Raw genomic sequence first — 20,567 nt, 5'->3', positions numbered from 1 at the left:
AACCAATGGCATGCAGAATCTTGAGATGCCGCCAGCTATGTTCGTGGAATTGACGGTGGCTGGAAAACAAAAATCGTTTTCCTCTGTATTGATAATGGCTATGATTCTACAATATTTATCTTACCTATCTATAATTAACGTGTCTATAGAATACAGAATCTCCACAGGCTTGTTTACTTGCACCATTTTCTAGCATCACAGGCTACTGGCAGTTCCCTGGTCCTGATGTTGCTGCACTGTGAGCATGTGCACTCTCCACCTGCTTGCTCATCTCGCAGGCGCAGCATCCTAGCAAGTCCACGATTACATAAGGGGGGATTTGTTTCGTAGGCCTACCTTCCGTTTAATAACATGTAGTATCAGGATATGATCATGTAAACCTATAAATGCATTGTAATTTATTATTTGGATACATTTCTCTAATCGAAATCAATATTGCCTGGATTACATTGAGGAGAGAGAGGAAGAAAGAGGGGGGGGGGGGAGTAAAGGAGAAAATAGGCTAAACCATGACAAATCCGAAACTATAGTAGTAAAATAATCTTATTTCCAGTACTGGCTCAACTGAAGACACGCGGGCAAAAATAACCGTTGAGTTACTTGAAATGGCACATATGCTCTTGCTGGGACTCGACAATAAATTATCCAGTAGATGGCAGCAGCTACATAGCAATAATTGTCATCAACGTCTGCTTGCCTGTATACCTATCTGTTGGTAGGTAGCAAAATCTGATTGAATTATTGAAACATCTTTTAGGAAAACAATTTGGTATGCATTAAGTCGACACATTATCCCACCCTATTAATTTCCACACCAAAACTACAAAATAATTTAATGGGCTATAGGCTAATTACATTTCAATCATGACACAATTTCACACAACGTCAGAATGTTGAGCTGGCTATTATTTGTTAATGCCACATCTGACCAATGGATTTAAGTCTGTTGAGCATACGGTTGTGCGTATCAAACATATGGGTTTATCCCTGCACGGGCCTATCAATTCCGCAGGAACAGCTGTCAAACGTGAGATTAGCTGTGATGATTATTTGCCTGGTGAGCAGAGAAAAGAATTAACAAATGTACAATCTCATACTGGAAATACTCCAGAGAGCTGGGGAATAGCTTTACCTCTAATGTAATAAGGTTAGGGTTATTGTAACTAATGTGTGATATCGGGAGTCAGGTGGCTGAGCGGTAAGGGAATCGGGCTAGTAATCCGAAGGTTGCCAGTTCGATTCCCGGTCATGCAACTGACGTTGTGTCCTTGGGCAAGGCACTTCACCCTACTTGCCTCGGGGGGAATGTCCCTGTACTTACTGTAAGTCGCTCTGGATAAGAGCGTCTGCTAAATGTAAATATCGATTAATTGATTTAGCCCATATTAGAACAGGAGACTATGCACAAACTTCATAGTGTTACTTTTGGTTTCAATATGTCGCATAAAATGCTTTCTGGAATACAATCCGATATCATGGGGCCTTGGTTACATGTTGTATCCTGCGTTTGAACAACTACTCTCTGACTACTTTAAGGATCAAACATTGTTTGGAAGTAGAATACGGCGTTTATTTATTTACTTATTTTGAAGGAAAGCAAACATTTTAATGCATCAAACTAAACTTAAATTAGTATATTCAACACCTGCAGTGTCCAAATGGATGGGGCAGAGAGCAGACAAAGCATATCTACCATAACAACAGCATCATTTTCCCACAGTCTAGCGTTGCTTCTGAGATTTAGCTTGCACTATGGGCGGCTACATAAGGCTGCGAAGAAAGACAGGCTCGCCACTGAGCCAACGGCGGACCTCGTTGACATACGTCTCCTATTTACGCGCCAATGGCGTCCGAAAGAGGGTGGGTCTTTATTCCTGTGGTCTGATTGAATCAGTCCCTTTTCTATTAGTTAAAGATACGGAACATCGGCAAGAACGGGGGAATATTTGGACGAAAGACTGCACCTCTGGATTAACCAGCGATGTCTTTCGTAATTATGGCATGAGTGAGATGATACGCCACTTCAAAGCTTCCGTGCGTTATAGTAAACATTTTATCTTCCCGCTATTGTTGAATCTTCTAGTGTACAGGCGTGCATCGTTGAGAACTGCGCAGAAATGCACGCTGAATGTGATGAAGCAGGGCGTAATTTATTTCGTTGAACCATTAATATCTCACATTTTATTAGGGGCAAGTTGTAATTTATATTGAAATGCCTGTATTGTTTATATAACTGGATTTTCTCTGTCATGTTAAAAGCCTTGCGCAGTGCAGTAAAAGAGGTCTGCGTTTCGTGTTTTGGATTGCGAATGTGATCTCTAAACGGTTTTGGCTGTGCATTACCTAATCAGTTCACATTCGATAGGATTTCCATTCCCTGCAGATACATCAGTTTCTGTATTGATATACTTTAAATGTTAGAAGCTCTTGCCAAGCGGTAAGAGCCCCTCTCCTAGGTTACAGATGAGAGGCAAACAATATCATCAACAACTGAAGTTGACAGCACCTTGGGAAAAGGATGCTAGTTACGGGAGGAAGCTCAAATCGTACAGGAACCATACCAAGATAATAGCCCAGCCCGGAATCGTAATGAAAGTTCTACGCAGAAAACGGATTGTGCTGTTTATAGCCTATTTTTTGCTGCTGGTCCTGACGATGCTGAACTTGGCCAACTACAAATGGACTAAGGAGCCTCAACAGTGCAATCACCAGATGAGGAGCACCACTTACCAGAGCAGATCAGACATCCGCTTCCTCTACAGACCCTCTCTGGCTAAAAAGAGACAGCTGGTGTACGTTCTGACCACCTGGAGGTCGGGCTCCTCTTTTTTTGGGGAGCTTTTTAACCAAAATCCCGAAGTGTTCTTCTTGTATGAGCCCATGTGGCACATATGGCAGAAACTTTACCCAGGTGACGCCGTGTCTTTACAGGGAGCGGCCAGGGACATGCTCAGCTCCTTGTACCGCTGTGACCTCTCTGTTTTCCAACTGTACAACAGCCCCGGGGGGAAGAACTTCACTTCCTTGGGTCTGTTCGGTGCAACACTCAATAAAGTGGTGTGCTCCTACCCCCTCTGCTCTGCGTACAGGAAGGAGGTGGTAGGAATGGTGGATGACAAGGTGTGTAAAAAGTGCCCCCCACAAAGCCTTAGACTTCTGGAGGAGGAATGCCTCAAGTACAACACCATAGTCATCAAAGGGGTGCGCATTTTGGACGTGAACGTTTTGGCCCCACTCATGGAGGACCCTTCTGTGGACTTGAAGGTGATCCACCTGGTACGTGACCCCAGGGCAGTGGCGAACTCCAGGATCAAATCCAGGCACGGCCTTATCCGGGAGAACCTGCAGGTGGTCCGAAGCCGGGACCCTAAACTGCGAAGGATACCGTTTGTGGACCCCAACCACAAAGTCAACAAGAAGGACGGTGCGGACTACCACTCCATAGGAGCCATGGAGGTGATCTGCGACCGTACCTCCAGGACCCTGAGGACTGCCTTAAACCCCCCCAGCTGGCTCAAAGGGAAGTACATGGCGGTTCGTTACGAGGACCTGGTGGAGAGCCCCGTGAAGACCCTGAGGAACATCTACCGCTTCACCAACCTGACCGGCAACCACGACATCGAGACGTTCGCCTTGAACATGACCAGCGGCTCGAGTTCCTCCTCCAAGCCGTTCATCGTGTCTTCCCGGAACGCCACCCAGGCGGCGAGCGCGTGGAGAACGGTTCTAAGCATCCAGCAGATCAAGCAGGTGGAGGACTACTGCCACCACTCGATGTCTGTGCTCGGCTACGAACGCGTACGAACAGCAGGAGAGGCCAAGGACTTGAGTAAATCTTTACTGACTGTTTCGAAACTGTGACAGAGTTCCCCACCAAAGACAATTAATTTGATTTTGTATTTTCTCTTCCTCTTTTTTTTTTTGCATCGAGTGCCGTTTTCCGTTCATTGTGGAACTAAAGCTTTACTTTGAATCAGTGTTTGGAGTACTGCCGAGCCACACTTGGAATGTATTTTTGTTTGTTTCCATTGAATTGCGGGTGGTGTTTGAAGGGACCACAACTTTTGTATCTGGATAACTGGATGTGTTCAACAACGCAAGGCCTATGAACAATGACTTGAACATGAAAGCTGCAACTAAACAACTGTATAATTCCTGTATCTTGTTATGATAACACTTCAAATTGGATGTTTATGGGGTTATTTTGAATGTTAAAAACCTCAGATTTTTTGGGTTTACCAGTAACCTTATTGTCTGTACAAGTGATAATAGTGGATGGGATAAAAAGACAAAAAAAAGAAATACATGAGTTTATTCTTTGAAAAGGTTGTGTTCTTTGTGAGAACTGCGTTGAGTCAGAGACAATCATTAAACCGATCTGTTCCAGTGAAGAGTAGCAGGACATGTCCCTAGTCTAGGTACACTAGGTGTTGGGATAATTTAAATATGTAACAGACTGAAATGCCATGACAGGAAAATCTTAATTAGTCTAGTGTTTCTAACTGTCAATGGGAGTAAATCTTTGCCGTTTACAATGTTTACAATGTTAAATTCTCTTACAGAAACACAGGTATTTTGTCTTGAGTTCAGACAACAAAAAATAGAAAAACAGCATCTTAATTGAAAAAGACAGTGAAATAAACAATGAACTGTCCATTTGAATTGAGATTATGACCATTTCCGAGCTACGTTATTAGACCATGGTGTAAAACCGTAGGTTTCAGATTATCTACTTTGGAAGAATCACATCCTTCATTCTGAATCCACAATTTTTAATAACTGCCCAAATATGAGTGGCCTTAGCTACTGTAGACTGTAGCGCCATAGCAAAGTTGCCACAACAAATCCCTAAGGAACAGATTCATTTACAAAGGAATGTTGTCAAATGGATAAAAACATTATCCTCCACTGGGAAGGAATGTGGAGATAGGCAAGGTTTGTGAATAACAGGGTCAGGGAAAAGGATTCAGTCAGACAAACAATGTAAATATGGAAAACAAATGTTTTCTCCACAACAAAAAGCTCTGCCGATAAAAGGAATCTGTTGGAAAACACTTCAGAATGGAACAGGCAGACTTCTTGAAAATATCCATAGATTATCAAAGAAAATATATTGTTTTTAAACATGTTTTTTACACGTATTTTTTGACATAAGCAACAGTAGAATAGCATTCCGTAGATGCTGTCATGCATTCAAGATTTAACCTTTGACAGGCACTCACGTCAAGGACACAGCTCTTATTAACATGAGGAAAACAATCTGTATTCTCACAGGGAGCCTAGCCTTCAGTATATTGGATTTGTTCTGAACACTGCCTAACTCAAGGGGAATGGGGCACAGATATTTATGCCATAATGAACATTGTGGCGAAATCCAGACTGAATACATCAGATTCTCTATTTACTTCAATTTGCTGGGGCATCCTTTACATACACTGCTAATAAAAAACTATTAGAAGTGGAATAAGAAGTATTGTCTTGCAGCCTTAAACAATAAATGAGAAAGAGGATGAGGCACATCAAGATTAAATGGCATACATTTTAATGAGGCAAAAGGCTTGGAGAAAGTACAATAAAGGTTTTACAAGGGCTGGAGGAACAGCTGAGCAAGTTGGTACAAAAATAACAATTCAAAGAATTAAAGGTTATAAGTTTATAAACGGCAAGGGACTGCAATTTCCAGAATGATTTACTTTGCTTGTGTGTGTGTGTGTGTGAACGTCTATTGGTTTATGTGAGCAGTGTGTGCGTCTGTTGTTCACATGAGTTCAGACCACCTGTGATCCTCTAGGACTCACTGCTGTAACTTCTGGTCCTGTTGTGTCCACAGCCTAGTCGGCTGACCTCATACTGCAGGGGAAGCTGGGATAGCCTGGGGGTGGGGGGGTGGGGGGAACTCGCTGACATGCTGAGGATAGGTAACCCTCTCCCTTTGACCCCCTCTCATTCCTCCTCCCCAGCTGTAGCTGGAGTACTTCCCAGTCCCAGGTCTCCTTCCAGAGGGTCCTCGTGAGGCTCTGGCTCTGCGACGCCCCCGACAGACCCACCCTGGTCCCCCAGGGCTTCCTTCAGGTTGACCTCTGTACAGCCTGCGTCGGCATCATCCCGCAACCGCTCCTGGTTCTGAAAGTCACCGTAGAGAAATGGTTTGACGCCGTCATGACCTCAAAGTGTATATATGGCCCATGTGCATCATTAACTCTCGCCCATTAAGCTTGTTGTTCCAGTTGGCTCAGGATAAGTTAGTCCCGCAGCTCAACTTTGCTTTACTGTGGTGTCTTTTATGACGATAAAATATATTTTACGAGTTTACAAAAAACAGGATACGTAACTGCAGTGTGTTGCTGAGAGCAGGGCAGTCTTACCTCATAGGCATGAGGGCTGGTCAGGAGCCGGGCCAAGGGGCCACACCAGATGGGCAGCGTGCTGGTCAGTGGAGGGCCGGAGTGTGTGAGCGCTGGCCCAAGATATCTGTGACCTGGTTAAGACGTGTGTGTGTGTGCGAGAGAGAAAGTATGTGTGTGTGCGGGCAATGTGAAGGACTGTGTGTTTGTGTGTGTGTAAAGTGAAAAGTCGTGTGGCATTTACACCAGTCCCAAGCCTAGCCCCAGGGCACCAACTGTTAACTTCTGTGATTGTTCAAAGTTATTACAGCATGTACACATAGGGCATGTGGTATTTCAAGTGGTTTATGTGTTAAAACAAAACTACAATAAAGCTCAACATTTTGAAAACAAAATAGTTGATAAATTCAGAATGAAATATTTTTGTATTTGGCAAAAACTAAAGTTCAGAAACTCCTGATTGAACTTGATTGAATTAATGATGGTCTTTTAAATCAACAAATAAATACGTCTTTAAATTAAATGAATCAATAATTAACAGACTGATACATTTCAGTTTATCAAGTAAACAAGGTTATAATTAATCTACATTTTACCCACTAATCCAGTAAGCATCCAGAATTAGATGTTAAACCCGAAAAATACTGTACGAAGTTATAGACAAAAGGAACCCAAGTGCAGTCTGTTTACATGAAGCTACAGAGATGACATTCAAGGGGAGGAGAAAGTGACCAAATCCTTCCTCTCGTCACTGTTCAGCATGTGCTATAGAGGCTCGTCACATTAGACTCATTCATATTTTAAAGTGTTCACATGAAAATGGGGTCAGACATGGGGCCAAGCTCCATCTTCATGTTCATAAATAATGCCATCTCGATGAGACAGTTTCCAGGAGGTGGAGTGGGGTCTACTTCTCCCAGAAGGGATCCACAGAATGAGGCACGTGAAACAGCAATGGCAGACAAGAGACAGAGTAAAATAATGATGAACTGAACAACAGTTTGTAGATCTCTTTTCAAGGACACTTATTCAGTAGGACATGGGAATAAGAAAAAGCCATGATAGTGTTAATCCGACACAAAATTGTGTCCGTCTCCTACATGAAATCATTTCCAAGACAATTATTTGCTTCACAGCCACAGCTGTGGGTGGAAGAATAAATAAGAACGAGAGAAAAGACAAGAGATTCTTTCTGTCGCTTTCACATCCTCTCTCCCGCAAGGAACAGGCACTGTGCGAGGCTGGCAACAATGACATAGTCTTTTGTTCCGCTGTCCTCATCTCCATGTCATAATTACACTTTGAGTACTGTCAGAAAGGAATAGGACAAAAAAAAGATATAGTCCTTATGAGGTGAACTTTAATGTTCCATTTTCTCCGGAATCTTTCCTTATGACTCATCAGAGAGGAATGCCACTGACATCGTTTTCCATTTTAACCCCAATGTGCGACAACATTTTGCTTTGTTCTTTCACAGCTGCAGGCATTAAGGCTATTTTTTAAGGGTTTTTTTTTCTCGAAAATGCTTGACTGGCATCAGACAAAGAGTGTTTCAAACAAAGACTTAGTGGAGAGATAGTTGATTAAGGAGTGTTGTGAGGGGCTGTGTGACAGAAACATGACTGGAGCACAGCAGTGGAGGTGAGTGTGGACATCCAGTCAGGGGGTGGGAGGGTAGATAACAATTACATTTTTATCTAAACAATCCCATAAAGAATATGTGGTTATCTGAGGAGAGAAACAACAGAAGAACACGCAGTCTTCCTGCCTGGACGACATTATCTATACCAAAACAAAGAGCACAATAAATGATCTATCATGGTTGTTTGGGGCTTTCCCACAATTCTTCAACATTATCAGCGCCACGCAAGGGCTGTGGGACTCACATGCATCGTTCTGTAAGCTAACAGGATTTATTTATAACTGGAGAGGGTGAGGGGGAGGAGAGAAGGAGGAGAGGGAGGAGAGAAGGTAAAGAGGACAGACGAGGGGCGGTAGTGGGTTTGCTCAGTGCTTATTTATAGGGGGGTGGTCATTTTATTTCAGACAGGCAGCACAATAGACAGCCATGGTAATTATAAGCTCACGCCGTCCGACCGTTACAGTATGGCAGATGGGGGGTAGTGCAACTGTGCTGCTTCAGTCCCACCACCACACACACACACACAGCACCGTACACATACTACAACTACTTTGGCTTTTAAGTAAGGGAGACCCCAAGGATTGCATCAGGGTTCTGGCCAGGAGCCACAGTTTTTTAAACTCCCTCACCTGGGTAAGATCAAAAGAGCTGTCTGTCAAGCATGTCCAAACTGATGCTTAGACTGAAGCACGTACCAATCAGCCTTTGAGTTTAGCGAGCTTGGGAACAGGGGAAGAGGCAGAGTGATGCGGGTGTGTGTGTGTGGGGGCGCACTGTAAGATAAGGAGAGGCAGCTCCATTCAGTACTTGTCAGGTTGATCCTTGTTGAGACCGCCTCCACCTGGTTCAAAGGCGCCGTGACAACAGGGCCTTTGACTGAGTAGGAAACACTGGTGACCATGACAGCTCGTACGCCTGCTACTCTCTCCTCTCATTTGCCCAGCAATACAGGATATACACACACGCGCGCACGCTCACACACGTATATACGCTCACACACACACACACACACAAGCATAAATTAATATATACACACATATACATATATATACTGTATATTTATATATATAAACATTTATACTAAATTGATCTTCCGAGTACTTCAACACTAGCGGCAAAACACACTGCACATCGTTGCTATGGATACAGACCCAAATTGTATGGAATACATGGGGCTAAGCAATGCAGGTGGTGGTAAGACGTCAACCTCGAGTGTGTGTGTGTGTGTGTGTGTGTGTATGCGTATGCAGGGGGAGCAAGTGATGATTTTCTTCTCATTACTGAAAGATAAAAGCGCATATGCACATTCACGCACATACACATGCAAACACACAAGCAGCCACACACACACTCTCTGGGTCCTTGGCTTATACACCGACTGACTCATAGGTTCTTGGCAGACAGAATATGCATCTCATTGGATGAGAGCATCTCTTGTGGCTCACGGATGGTGATTAGTTTCATGGCTAAGAAAACATATTTGGTCAAATGGGATTGAAAGCATTGCGACTGCAAAGAGGAGACGCATACAGTAACACAAAGTCTAGATTGCTCACAGCGAAGATCCAATCACGTCACACCATGCCTGAAACCATCTTTAAAACAGCCAATAGATCAGAACCCAAACAATTACACTATACCATATCAATGCGAGACTTTGAAATATGATCTCTGAAATGAGAATACCTAAGCTTGCCATTAGTATAAATGAGTGTAATTAGAGAAATAGAACCTTGTTGTAGAGCTACTAGAAATCTGTTGTCTTCACACGATGATAGGAGGCAGTTCTCCTTTGATATTCTCTTTGCCTGGCCGGCATATACAGAGCAGAGAGCCATCTGGCCCAGAGCTCTGACTTCAAGAAGCCCACAAAAGCAGACTTCGGCTGCATCTATAATACAGGTTGATAAATATAACAAGAAATCTCTAAGAAATACGACTTTGAGTACACACATTTCCTATAGGTTCAAGGTTGGCATGTAGTTGGAGCGTGACTGAGAAACTGTATACTGTACCTAGGAACAGAACCCCCCCAAAAATCTATATTTGAATCCCATCTACCACTGTCACATTGTTCTTATGACTTATGACAAACATAGAAGGGAAGGATTATCCTCAGCTAACTTGTTTGCTCACGGCCAATACTGATGCTGAGCCAACACAGATGACCAGCTCTCTATCCCAGGCTGACTGGATCATGTGGCTGTTATATAGCTCAATTGGGTTTGCCTCTGTTTAATGCGGTGGTCATGAAATTCTAGCATTGAGGACAAACATTTGCCCCCACCCTTAACGGTTAGGGTTACACTCTCTGCAGACAGGAATTTATCCCAGTGACCGGTTCCCACACAAACGCATTTGCACAAACAACTGGTTGATATGCAACCACTCACACACACACACACTCAGACAAATAAAGAGTGGACATACACAATGCACGCTATATCCTGTTTAGTCATATATCTTTCGGAGAAAAAGAGCGTGGCCTGTCTCATGCTGAACTCATTCACTTTTACACAGTACTGAATGAAAATGACATTCTAGGAAATGCAAATCCAGGGACGACAGCATTTACCATTCCTGTAAAACGTGTGTGGTGCATGTGCGCCTGTTTCTTTTTTCCTCTCTTCCTGCATCTGAATGTGTGTCTGTCTGTGTCGGCGCCTGTGTGTGTGTGTTCTCCAATCTCTGTACAAGCTATAGGCGGAGGACGTCGGTGAAAGGATACTTGTGTTCCAGACGATGCCACAGGCCGGCTGTTGTGTCTACCCTGCCCTCCCCTGCTGCTCCCCTCTCTGTCCGACCCTGCGAAGCATGAGAGGGAACCACTGTTAGTCACAGCCACACAAAGACCCTCAGGCTTGTCCACCGACCCTGCCTGATAGAAATACTGAAAACCTTCATTCCCCGGAGAGGTCTAGAAGAACATATCCAATGATACACCCCCCCCCCTCTCTCTCTCTCTCTTTCCCTCTTTGACGGCAGGAACCTCAAACTCTCTCTTCCAACGGGGACATCTTGTTCTCAAGGAACGAGCGAACACGGCTAGCACCCTGCGGTTCGGTAGGGATGGGGTAGGGGGGTAAGGGGGCGGGGCCCTTCCCATCCGCCTTTGCCCCCCTCGGAGGAGCCCGACTCTGGGCAAGGTTACACTTGGCCATTTCCATAAGAAAGAGTCCAGCGTGGGGGCCCTGCGAGCCAGGCGGCTAGCCTTACCCTCCGTTGGGGATGCCGTCGTCCCTGCCCACTCCATTCACAGCCCCCCCAACCCCCTTTCCTAGTCTCTCATTATACTGATGAGATGTTATCTCCGTCCGCGCACACAGACAACGGCAGGGTCAAGCGAGAAGATGAAAGAGCAGTGGGAGACCGAGGGAGACATAAGGGAGAGAGTCGGACGGCCCTGACGATGGCACTGTCATTCCTTTCCGAGAGAGAGAGAGAGAGAGAGAGAGAGAGGGAGAGAGAGGGAGAGAGAGAGAAAGAGAGAGAGAGAGAGAGAGAGAGAGAGAGAGAGAGAGAGAGAGAGAGAGAGAGAGAGAGAGAGAGAGAGAGAGAGAGAGAGAGAAAGTGAGAGAACATATCTTCTCCTGGCAACTCGAACCCCTCTCAAATTCCTTCTCGACTTTGATGTCGCAAGCGGTCGAATACACAAGAACGGGGGGATAAGATAAAAGGATAAAAGCCTGTATGAAGCGTGAAGAAGGACAGAGGAGGAGCGGGGATATTTTCGATGCACTGTGTCAAACTCATGAGTGTTGTCATGTTTCGATCCCATGGGTTAGGGTTAGGGTATGATGTACGCAGCCCTGTACCCTGGATGGAAGGTGTGTTGGTGTTTCCACGTTACCTGAACTGAGACCTCATCTTCATCTTCGTCTACGCCAATTCTGTGGGGGGGGGGGCAATGATAGAAAAGTTCATTCAGCATATATAATTCGTTTGTGTGTGTGAGTTCCCTTAGAATTTTCTATTTTTATTGTATTTTTGCTGCCTAATTTCCTGATTTTCCTCACCCATCTACACTTACAAAGTAAACACTTATTTGAACGTGTATAAAAAATGTATACAGTAACATGTAATGCCATGGAAAGGATCCACATAAAAGTAGTCAAATCTGGAACTGAAAAAGGGATTCAGGTGAACTGCATGTACGTAGATTCTGTTTTTTCAGCACTGACTACTGACTATTGATTTATTCTTATGGGGCGGCTGTGGCTCAGGGGGTACAGAGGGTCGTCTGTTAATCGGAAGGTTGGCGGTTCGATCGCCGACTCCTCCCAGGCCATGTGCCGAAGTATCCTTGAGCAAGACTCTGAACCCCAAGTTGCTCCCGATGGGCAGAGCGGCGCCTTGCATGGCAGCTCGCCGCCGTCGGTATGTGTGACTGTGAGTATGAATGGGTGAATGAGAGGCAAAAATTGTAAAGCGCTTTGGGTGCCGCTAAGGTAGAAAAACGCGCTATATAAATATATAAATTTACCATCTTGGAAGTGCTGCCACTTAACCATTTGTGTTTTCATTTTTGTGCAACTTCACCTTGAATGAAAGTTTGAACTACCCAATTGGGAACTGAGAGCTAGACAGCTGGTGCTCTGTTAGTACAGCACTAAGCTTTAACAGTAGGCCATTATTGTAATAACAACCTGGCCACTTGTGGGACACACTGCATCTACTGTGTGTGGATATGAATGCATGTGTGAGTCTCCTAATTTGCTTATACCAATGTGGTTTTCTTTCTCCAAATGAAATGTGTCTGATTGCTCTTATCAGAGCCTCCACTTTAGATGAGGTGATCTTTCTAATCACTGATACATTCTCCCCTCTCCCATTCCTTTCTCTTCTCCTCTCTCGCGTTCTTTTCTCCCTCTCTCTTTTCCACATTTTCCTGACCTCCTCTCTTTCCCTCCCTCAGTGGAGGGCAGGAGAGAGGGATGGGGGTGGTGCACGGATTTGTGTTGAGATTGCTCAGGGGTAGGGGGTCTGCTGGAGAACAAAAGGGCAGAGCCGATCTGTCATTATCGCCCTGTGCACTTACAATGAAACGTATGCCAGCGGGGTCTACTTGGAGCAAGCTGCATCCCATCTTCCCATTTGTGTGTGTGTGTGGGTGTGTGTTTTGGGGGTTGGGGTAGTATGGGGCAGGCCAGGACAGGCACACACACTGCTTCATTGTAAATCTTTCCCTTCATCCCGGGAAAGGGCAGGCTCTGTCACCGTCTGAACATGAGAGGGAGAAGAGATAGATAAGGGAAGAAAGTTGAAAGTGGAATGATAGGTGAGAGGGAGAGAGAGAAGGCGAGAGATAGAGAGAGAGAGAGAGAGAGAGAGGAGGTAGGAGTAAAAGAAGGTGAGAGAAGGAAACAAGGGGAAGGGAAGAAGAAGAGATGGGGTAGGAAAGGAAATGAGAAGGGAATGAGAGAGAAAGATAAGAAAAAGAGGTGGAAACAAAAGAGTACAAAGGAACAAAATAAAGAACAAGAGTAGAGAAAAGAAGAAATCGGTGAGGGGAAGAAGAAATGATTGAGAATGAGAGAGAGGGAGGGTAGGCTGTGGGGGAAGAGACAGTCCTAAAAGGGCAGACGAGAAATAATGAGAGGTGGAAAGGAGAAAGGGCTAACACACACTGTGGGCGGTCTAACAGAGGCTCTCACAGTGAAACCTGATCCGTAGTGTCTCTGCAGAGAGACAGGGAACACACTGACAGGCAGTTATCGCTTTGCGGACTTGCAGAATGAGAACGTGGAGACTAGGAGCGTAACAGTGACATCAGCAGATATAGTTTGTGCGTTGTGTATTGTATTTTGGATTATTCTTTAGAAGAGGGTAAATGCTTGTAATTATAAAGTGAACAACAAGTAGAAGGAAAAAAAAGCGATGGATTAGTTTAGTGAATAGGAGAGTTAATGGTGGTGAGATTAAATCTTGGCCACCATTTATTTCCAATTTAAATCTAGGTAAAGACAGTACATGCGTGAGTTTAAACATTTAAAAACCTGATTCACCGGTAACACAAGATTATGAGAAAGTCTTTTAGTGTTTTCCTCAGGCAGAAAGGCCTGAAGTTTGCATCTGGCTCCTGGACCTTTCTAGAAACTCTTTCAGGACTTCTCTCTTAGACAGCAGCAGCATAGCTAGTGCGTACTCCAACACTCCGATCAGTGCAAATGGGTGCAGTACCATACTAGCCAGAGCCAGCCATGCAGTCCAGCCAGCTAGCCAGAAGGAGAGCTGAGCTGGGACCAGACTAGCAGATGGTCTGCACAACCCAAGCCAGCTACTGGGTTCTGTGACTAGTATGGCTAGAAGCTGGTGCCTTGGGGAACTTTGACAGATTTAGCAGTTGACCTGCCTCTGAAAAGCTACTTCAGAACAGCCCAGCTGTCGCCACACCTGGCACCTACCCAACGCCCATCAAGCAACAAAACACCAGGCCCTTCGGCAGTACCCAGGCTCCATTTAATCAGTCCAGGGGGCATCTGATCTAGCCCTGGCAGAACTGACTCCCCCAGCTCCAGCTCTGAACCTTCTGTCTGAACCATCTCCTGCTGCTGGAATGAGCAGAGGCCTTACTGAGCTCCGCAAACAGGCTGACACCCTGTCTCCATCAGGGAGACTCCATCTCTGGTGCTCTTCCTCCTGCTGCCGGGCCCTGGAAGCCTGGGCTGTCTCTGACTGGAAGCCTGACCCATCTCAGCGAGAGAGGACAGCTGAGCTCAGCATCCCCTCAGCTCTACCACAGTCCCCAGGCTTACCCGCCCCCCCCCCTCTCCCCTTCACACACACACGCACACACACCTTGTCAAAAGGACGTTAAGATGGGGACAAAAGGGCATTGAGATGGGGGCAAAAGGGCGTTGAGATGGGGGCAAAAGGGCCTTGAGATGGGGGAAAAAGGGCCTTGAGATATGAGGGCTATCTAAGGACCTCAGGTCTTCATGGGCTAGCCCACAGAAATGTTCTATTTCACAGTTTTTCTGTCTGTCAAGCTATGCTTTGGAATTACAATATTTTTTGGTTATCAGCCATGGTTAGTTGGTTTCAAGGCAACCTTGAAGTTATGAACAGGCCGGGCACACCCTTTCACCCACGCCCATGCTTCAGTGGGCTAGTGGGTGTGTGTGCTTTCGTGGGACAATAACACCAATGTGCATCAGCTAATCTGTTGAGTCATGGCTTCTTTAACTGGGGAACCAAGGAGGTTGTTGCTTCCTCTGGCAATAAGTGGGGCTATTTTAGGTACACTGACTCAGCGGCTGATATTGGTGCAGAATGGCAGCCCTCGTAGACAGCCGCTAGCCTTCTAGAAAAATACTGTAAATCTGTGAGATCTATATGTGAGATCTGTATGTCACTGTTTTCTGGTTTTGCATACATGTTTGCCATTCATTCTGAATAGGAAGTCTGGCTCCAGGGCTGATGACTGGAACCACTTTGGAATGCATCATGGCCACTTGACTTGACAAATGTTTTCACTGTGCACTGAAGCAGCAATGTGGCAGTAAGAATGTTACTGGCACCAGACCATTGCGCCTGATCTTCATGTAAAAGAGACAAAGTTTTGAATTTGAAAAACAATGAGAACATTGTAAACAAAGTTGCCCTCTATCTTCTATTCGTCCTGATTTATTTTCAACACCAAATAAAATGGATGTTTTTTGTAATAATAAAGCAAGTAGCACTCCCGTACTCGTGCAGTCGTTGTTGTGCTTAACCTTTAGAAAAGAAAACTGTCAGTCAGTTGAAATACCACCGTTACATACACATCCAATCCAGCTCTCGGATGTTTGACAGGGTGAGCTACTAAAAAGGACTGGGAACTCACTCACGGTGGAGAGTCAGTGAGTGCGTTACTACTATGAAGAGCTTTTCTTATTAACTCCCCCACTTTAGCCTCCACCCCTTCGGAATTGCCTTTTAGTCTGTCAGGGGAAATGATGGATATCATGTAGGTCTCTGCCCCTGAATGCTACCAACCAATGCTGCTGCTCGTGCAGCAGGCTAATGGCTAATGCTTTGTGCTTCATGCCACCTCAAGTGTGTTTTGCGTAAATTCTTATGGGCTTAAAACGAGGCAAAAAGTATTGCTAATGTGTGTATGACGATCCATAAATGTAAAATGTGTTCCACAAATGTACAATGTGATTCGCAAATGTAAAACGTTTTTCATAAATGTAAAACGTGTTTCACAAATGTAAAACAGTTTCTGCAAATGTAAATTATGGAAGAAAATCAGTGACATAATATTTTTTATTTTAATTTTAAGTCATTGAATACTTAATATTGAAATTAAAACAACACGGAATTCTCATATGAATATATTTCAATGTAAAATAAAATTCAGGTTACTCAAATTCGAGCCCCCAAAAATGTGATCTTAAAAAATTAGAGCCCCCCCAAAAAAAAAATGTCGATACAATGTGAGCCGAAAAATTGGAGCATATCAAATTCCACCCGCAAAAATTTGAGTCTAAAAAATTCAGATTGCAACATCCGGAATACCAAGAATAGGTAGAGCAATCGATGAGAGAAAATGCATGATGACTACCAGGGAAAACAACCATGCTTGGTTTGAGTCCGATGTGATCAAATCTTGCATTGAGGCTCGATTTCTCTACCTATCCGTGATATCCTGGATGTTGCAATCTGAATTTTTTAAGCTCTGAATTTTTCGTCTCGAAATTTATAGGCTATAATTTTTTTTGCCTCAAATCTTTTGAGATGAAATTTTTTGGGCAACATGAATTTTATTTTACATTGAAATATATTCATATGAGAATTTGGTGTTGTTTAAATTTCAATATTGAGTATTCAATGCCTTTTAAAATTGAAAACATGTCACTGATTTGCTTCCATACTAAATTGCTTTCCACAAACAATCAAATTTTGATTTGCCTTTGAGTTTTTTTCTAACTACATATGTGCAAGACATTTTCAAGAGGATTCTGTAAAATTGGCACCATAAAGATTTGCAAATAGGGCCATAAAAAGCTAAACTTAGATTATGTGACTTTTGGCACCAATTTACATTTACATTTTTTTTGTAAATGTAATTTGACACTAGGCTCAAAACAAGAAGTTGCAAATGCATGTATGACGATCCACAAATGTAAAACGTGATCCACAAATGTAAATTGCATTCCATTTGTGAATCAAATTCCGAAATCTAAATGAGAAACACGTTCCGCAAATGTGAAACACGTTCCGCAAATGTAAAACCGCTTCCACAAATGTAAATGACTTTCCACAAATGTAAATCTCTTTCCACAAATGTAAATCGCGTTCCACAAATGTAAATCGCGTTCCACAAATGTAGTAAATCGCAGTATACACCCCTGATGGATCAATGTAGGCTCTATGTGTTGTGCCCAAACTGATAAAGGGGTGACACCGGGAGTTGTAGGTACGGTGTTCATTTTAGGACATCCTCAAATCTCAGACTCAAGTGTCAGACTCAAATGAAAAGGCATCAGGTCTCAGACCAAAAGTTGTCAGACTCAGGCGAAACGGCATCAGTCTCAGAAAAACCTCTGTCAGTCTCAGACAAAACAACGTCAAACCAAACAGTGTCAAACCAAACGACGTCAAATCAAACGGCGTCAAACCAAACGGCGTCAAACCAAACGGCATCAGAAAAACCTCTCATGGTATACATGGAGTTTGTTTGTAGTATCCATGGCAACCGGTGGACTAAACATGGGTTTACTTTACACGAGTGAACTAGTTTGCAAAAAAACACACCACAGCGGTATTCGCCGTAAAAGCTGCTATCTACGTTAGCTAATCCAGAAAGCTAGTCAACAGCTCCCTGATCTAGCTCTGACAACTTTTTTTCTGACAAAGTTTTGTCTGAGACTGACTGAGGTTTTTCTGATGCCGTTTGGTTTGACGCCATTTGCTTTGATGCCGTTTGATTTGAAGCTGTTTGGTTTGACGTCGTTTTGTCTGAGACTGACAGAAGTTTTTCTGAGACTGATGCCTTTTCGCCTGACAACTTTTGGTCTGAGACCTGATGCCTTTTCATTTGAGTCTGACACTTGACTCTGAGATCTGAGGATGTCCTACAATGAACACTGTATGTAGGAGTCAGGTGGCTGAGCGGTTAGAGAATCGGGCTAGTAATCAGAAGGTCGCTGGTTCGATTCCCGGCCGTGCAAAATGACGTTGTGTCCTTGGGCAAGGCACGTCACCCTACTTTCCTCGGGGGGAATGTCCCTGTACTTACTGTAAGTCTTTTGGATAAGAGCGTCTGCTAAATGACCAAATGTAAATGTAGGAGCGTCTTTAGCCTTAAGCTTAAGTTAAATTATTCACTTCATAAATGTAAAGCATATTTAACACAATAGCGCCTGTAGCGCCATTTGTATCATATTTGATACATGAGTTTCAGAGACCTCTACGTCATTATCATGAGCAATACTTTCCTGAAAAACCTGTTGCATACGATCCTATATGTCTTCTGCCAACTGTTAGATTTTCAATGCACTGCAGTCAGTATCAAGCATTTAAATACCATTTCCAAAATGGCCACTGTCACGGAGTGACTCGTTTGTTTTCGGCAGGGACATATGAAGTCATATTTTACCTCTATTTCCGGCAATAGCCATTGTACTGTATTTCATGATGCAATCTGGATTATGTCATATCACAATGCCAAATACACTATTTTGTTAAATTTTTAACAAATTAAAAGTAAGGATGTCATAGTAAGAAATATTTAGAGTGGAATTTATGTGTTTTTTATATGTATAAACAAAGCTGTGAACCTACTTTCTTCATTTTTTGGCATTGAACCCCTGGGAAGTGTGAAACACTGTGATTGAAAATCCAAAAATCACATAATGGTTCCCAGACCAGCCATTGTTGAAACATAAAACAAGTTCATGGGAGGTGTTGACCTCCTAGATATGCTGTCTGCAGGTAGGGCGTTCTCATATAGAGCACCTCTTCTCTGCAACAAATTACCTGTCTCAATTAAGGAGTCTGATACTGTTTCGACATTTAAAATTAGGTTAAAAACGTTATTGTTTAGTCAATTGTACGACTGTTAAAGGTAAGTATGTTACTAGTTGGAGGCAACGGGGGATGGGTTGTTTCCATCCTTATTCTATAAGTATAACTTATTTTAGAGTTCTCTTCCCCTGGAACAGATGTCATGTTCCAACCGAGGGGGGCTGTCGCTGTCTTGGTGTGTGGGGCTGGACCCCTTTTTTGCTCTGTTAAATTGCTGCACCAGTCCACACTTGACTGGTGGGGATCTCATTCTATTATGACTGTAACTGTTAGCTGCTCCTGGCATTCTCTAATCCCTGCTCTCCTCTCTCTGTCCCACCCCACACACATCCCTTGTGGTGTGGGGGGTTTGAGTTGTCATTTGAGTTGTCAGCACCTGCCTGGTCGTCGGTCGGTCACTAGGCTTTTTGGAATAGGCCTAATGAAATAGCGTAGGCCTAATTGTATTACGAAAAACAAGACAACAAATAATTCTTCTGTTCATTGCTACATCACAGGTGTACACTGCAATTTACTACATTTGTGGAATTGGTTTTACATTTGTGGAACGCGATTTACATTTGTGGGAACGGTTTTACATTTGCGGGATGTGTTTCACATTTGCGGAACGTGTTTCACATTTTGCGGAATTGGATTTACATATGTGGAACGCAATTTGACATTTGTGGATCACGTTTTACACGTGTGGATTACCTTTTTGGGAGGGAAGTAATTGATACAAAAATGTGATGGAACAGGTGGAGTTCCTTACGCTTAGGTACCAGAGTAGGCTGAGACATTTTAACCCAATGATCCTGGCAGACTGATACACACAGAGCTGCCAACTCTCACGGTTTCGCCATGTGACGCACGCATTTAAACCATTTCTCACGCTCTCACGCCACACCTTGTATATCTCACGCTGAAAAGGCAACGCCAAACAAGTCGCCAAGCTAACGTTGTAAACAGTAACGGACGAGGCGCAGGTTAACGGAGTGAAGCAACATTGACGCGCAAACAGCCGTGTAAACTCGCCTGTGGGGGGGGTAGCCTAGGTCCTAACCAGACCCTCGTACATTTAATTTGTACAGAGGGTCTGGGATTGCTCCACTGACAAGCGTTAACTTCCTTGAAGGTGGGTACTCTGTTGAAGTTTAAAACTATTGGATCTGCTCAGAGCCACTCTGATCTGCCATAACCAATCGCTAGCGTTCGCCTTAGCCAACTACTTCACCACTACTGTAACGGAGCTAACTGCCGTAGCTGGAAAATCAAACTTTTCCCGAACCACGTGGGGAGGAGGGCCACAACATCATGGCCACCAACAAAACTCAGCAAGGATTGTTCTTGCACCGGCTTTAACTTATGGATATTCGGGAGCGTTGCCACAACAGACTGAATAGCTTCGCTCGCATCTTTCTCCGCCGCCATTACTGAACTACAACTCAAACTAATGCACGACATCAACGTCATTGTTCTGAGCCACTCTCTCTGTTCGCTGATTGGACCTACAAAAAATGTGTTTCTGAAAACCGACTAATACACTGAAATCCCAGACCTAGTACAGAAGCAAAATCTAAATTCAGCGT

At 43.9% G+C, this 20,567-nt stretch overlaps 2 protein-coding genes across 2 annotated transcripts in view; one reads left to right on the top strand and one right to left on the bottom strand.

Moving 5' to 3' along the window:
* The first annotated feature begins 2,463 nt into the window (after positions 1-2,463).
* On the top strand, positions 2,464-4,274 carry chst2b (carbohydrate (N-acetylglucosamine-6-O) sulfotransferase 2b). Its single transcript, XM_067251998.1, has one exon. The coding sequence runs from the start codon at positions 2,464-2,466 to the stop codon at positions 3,859-3,861; it is 1,398 nt and encodes a 465-aa protein (XP_067108099.1). The 3' UTR covers positions 3,862-4,274.
* Positions 4,275-5,535: 1,261 nt separating this feature from the next.
* Positions 5,536-20,567, bottom strand: part of LOC136957345 (sodium/hydrogen exchanger 9-like) — a 72,361-nt gene continuing 57,329 nt past the window's right edge. The window contains exons 13-16 of the mRNA XM_067251222.1: positions 11,837-11,876; positions 10,715-10,791; positions 6,366-6,471; positions 5,536-6,123 (exon numbers count right to left, since the gene is read on the bottom strand). Coding sequence (XP_067107323.1) covers positions 5,944-6,123; positions 6,366-6,471; positions 10,715-10,791; positions 11,837-11,876 — 403 coding nt within the window. The 3' untranslated portion in view covers positions 5,536-5,943. The remainder of the gene's footprint in view (positions 6,124-6,365; positions 6,472-10,714; positions 10,792-11,836; positions 11,877-20,567) is intronic.

This window comes from Osmerus mordax, chromosome 15 (assembly GCF_038355195.1).
Source record: "Osmerus mordax isolate fOsmMor3 chromosome 15, fOsmMor3.pri, whole genome shotgun sequence".
Lineage (NCBI taxonomy): Eukaryota > Metazoa > Chordata > Actinopteri > Osmeriformes > Osmeridae > Osmerus > Osmerus mordax.
This window is presented reverse-complemented; position numbering and strand designations above follow the sequence as displayed.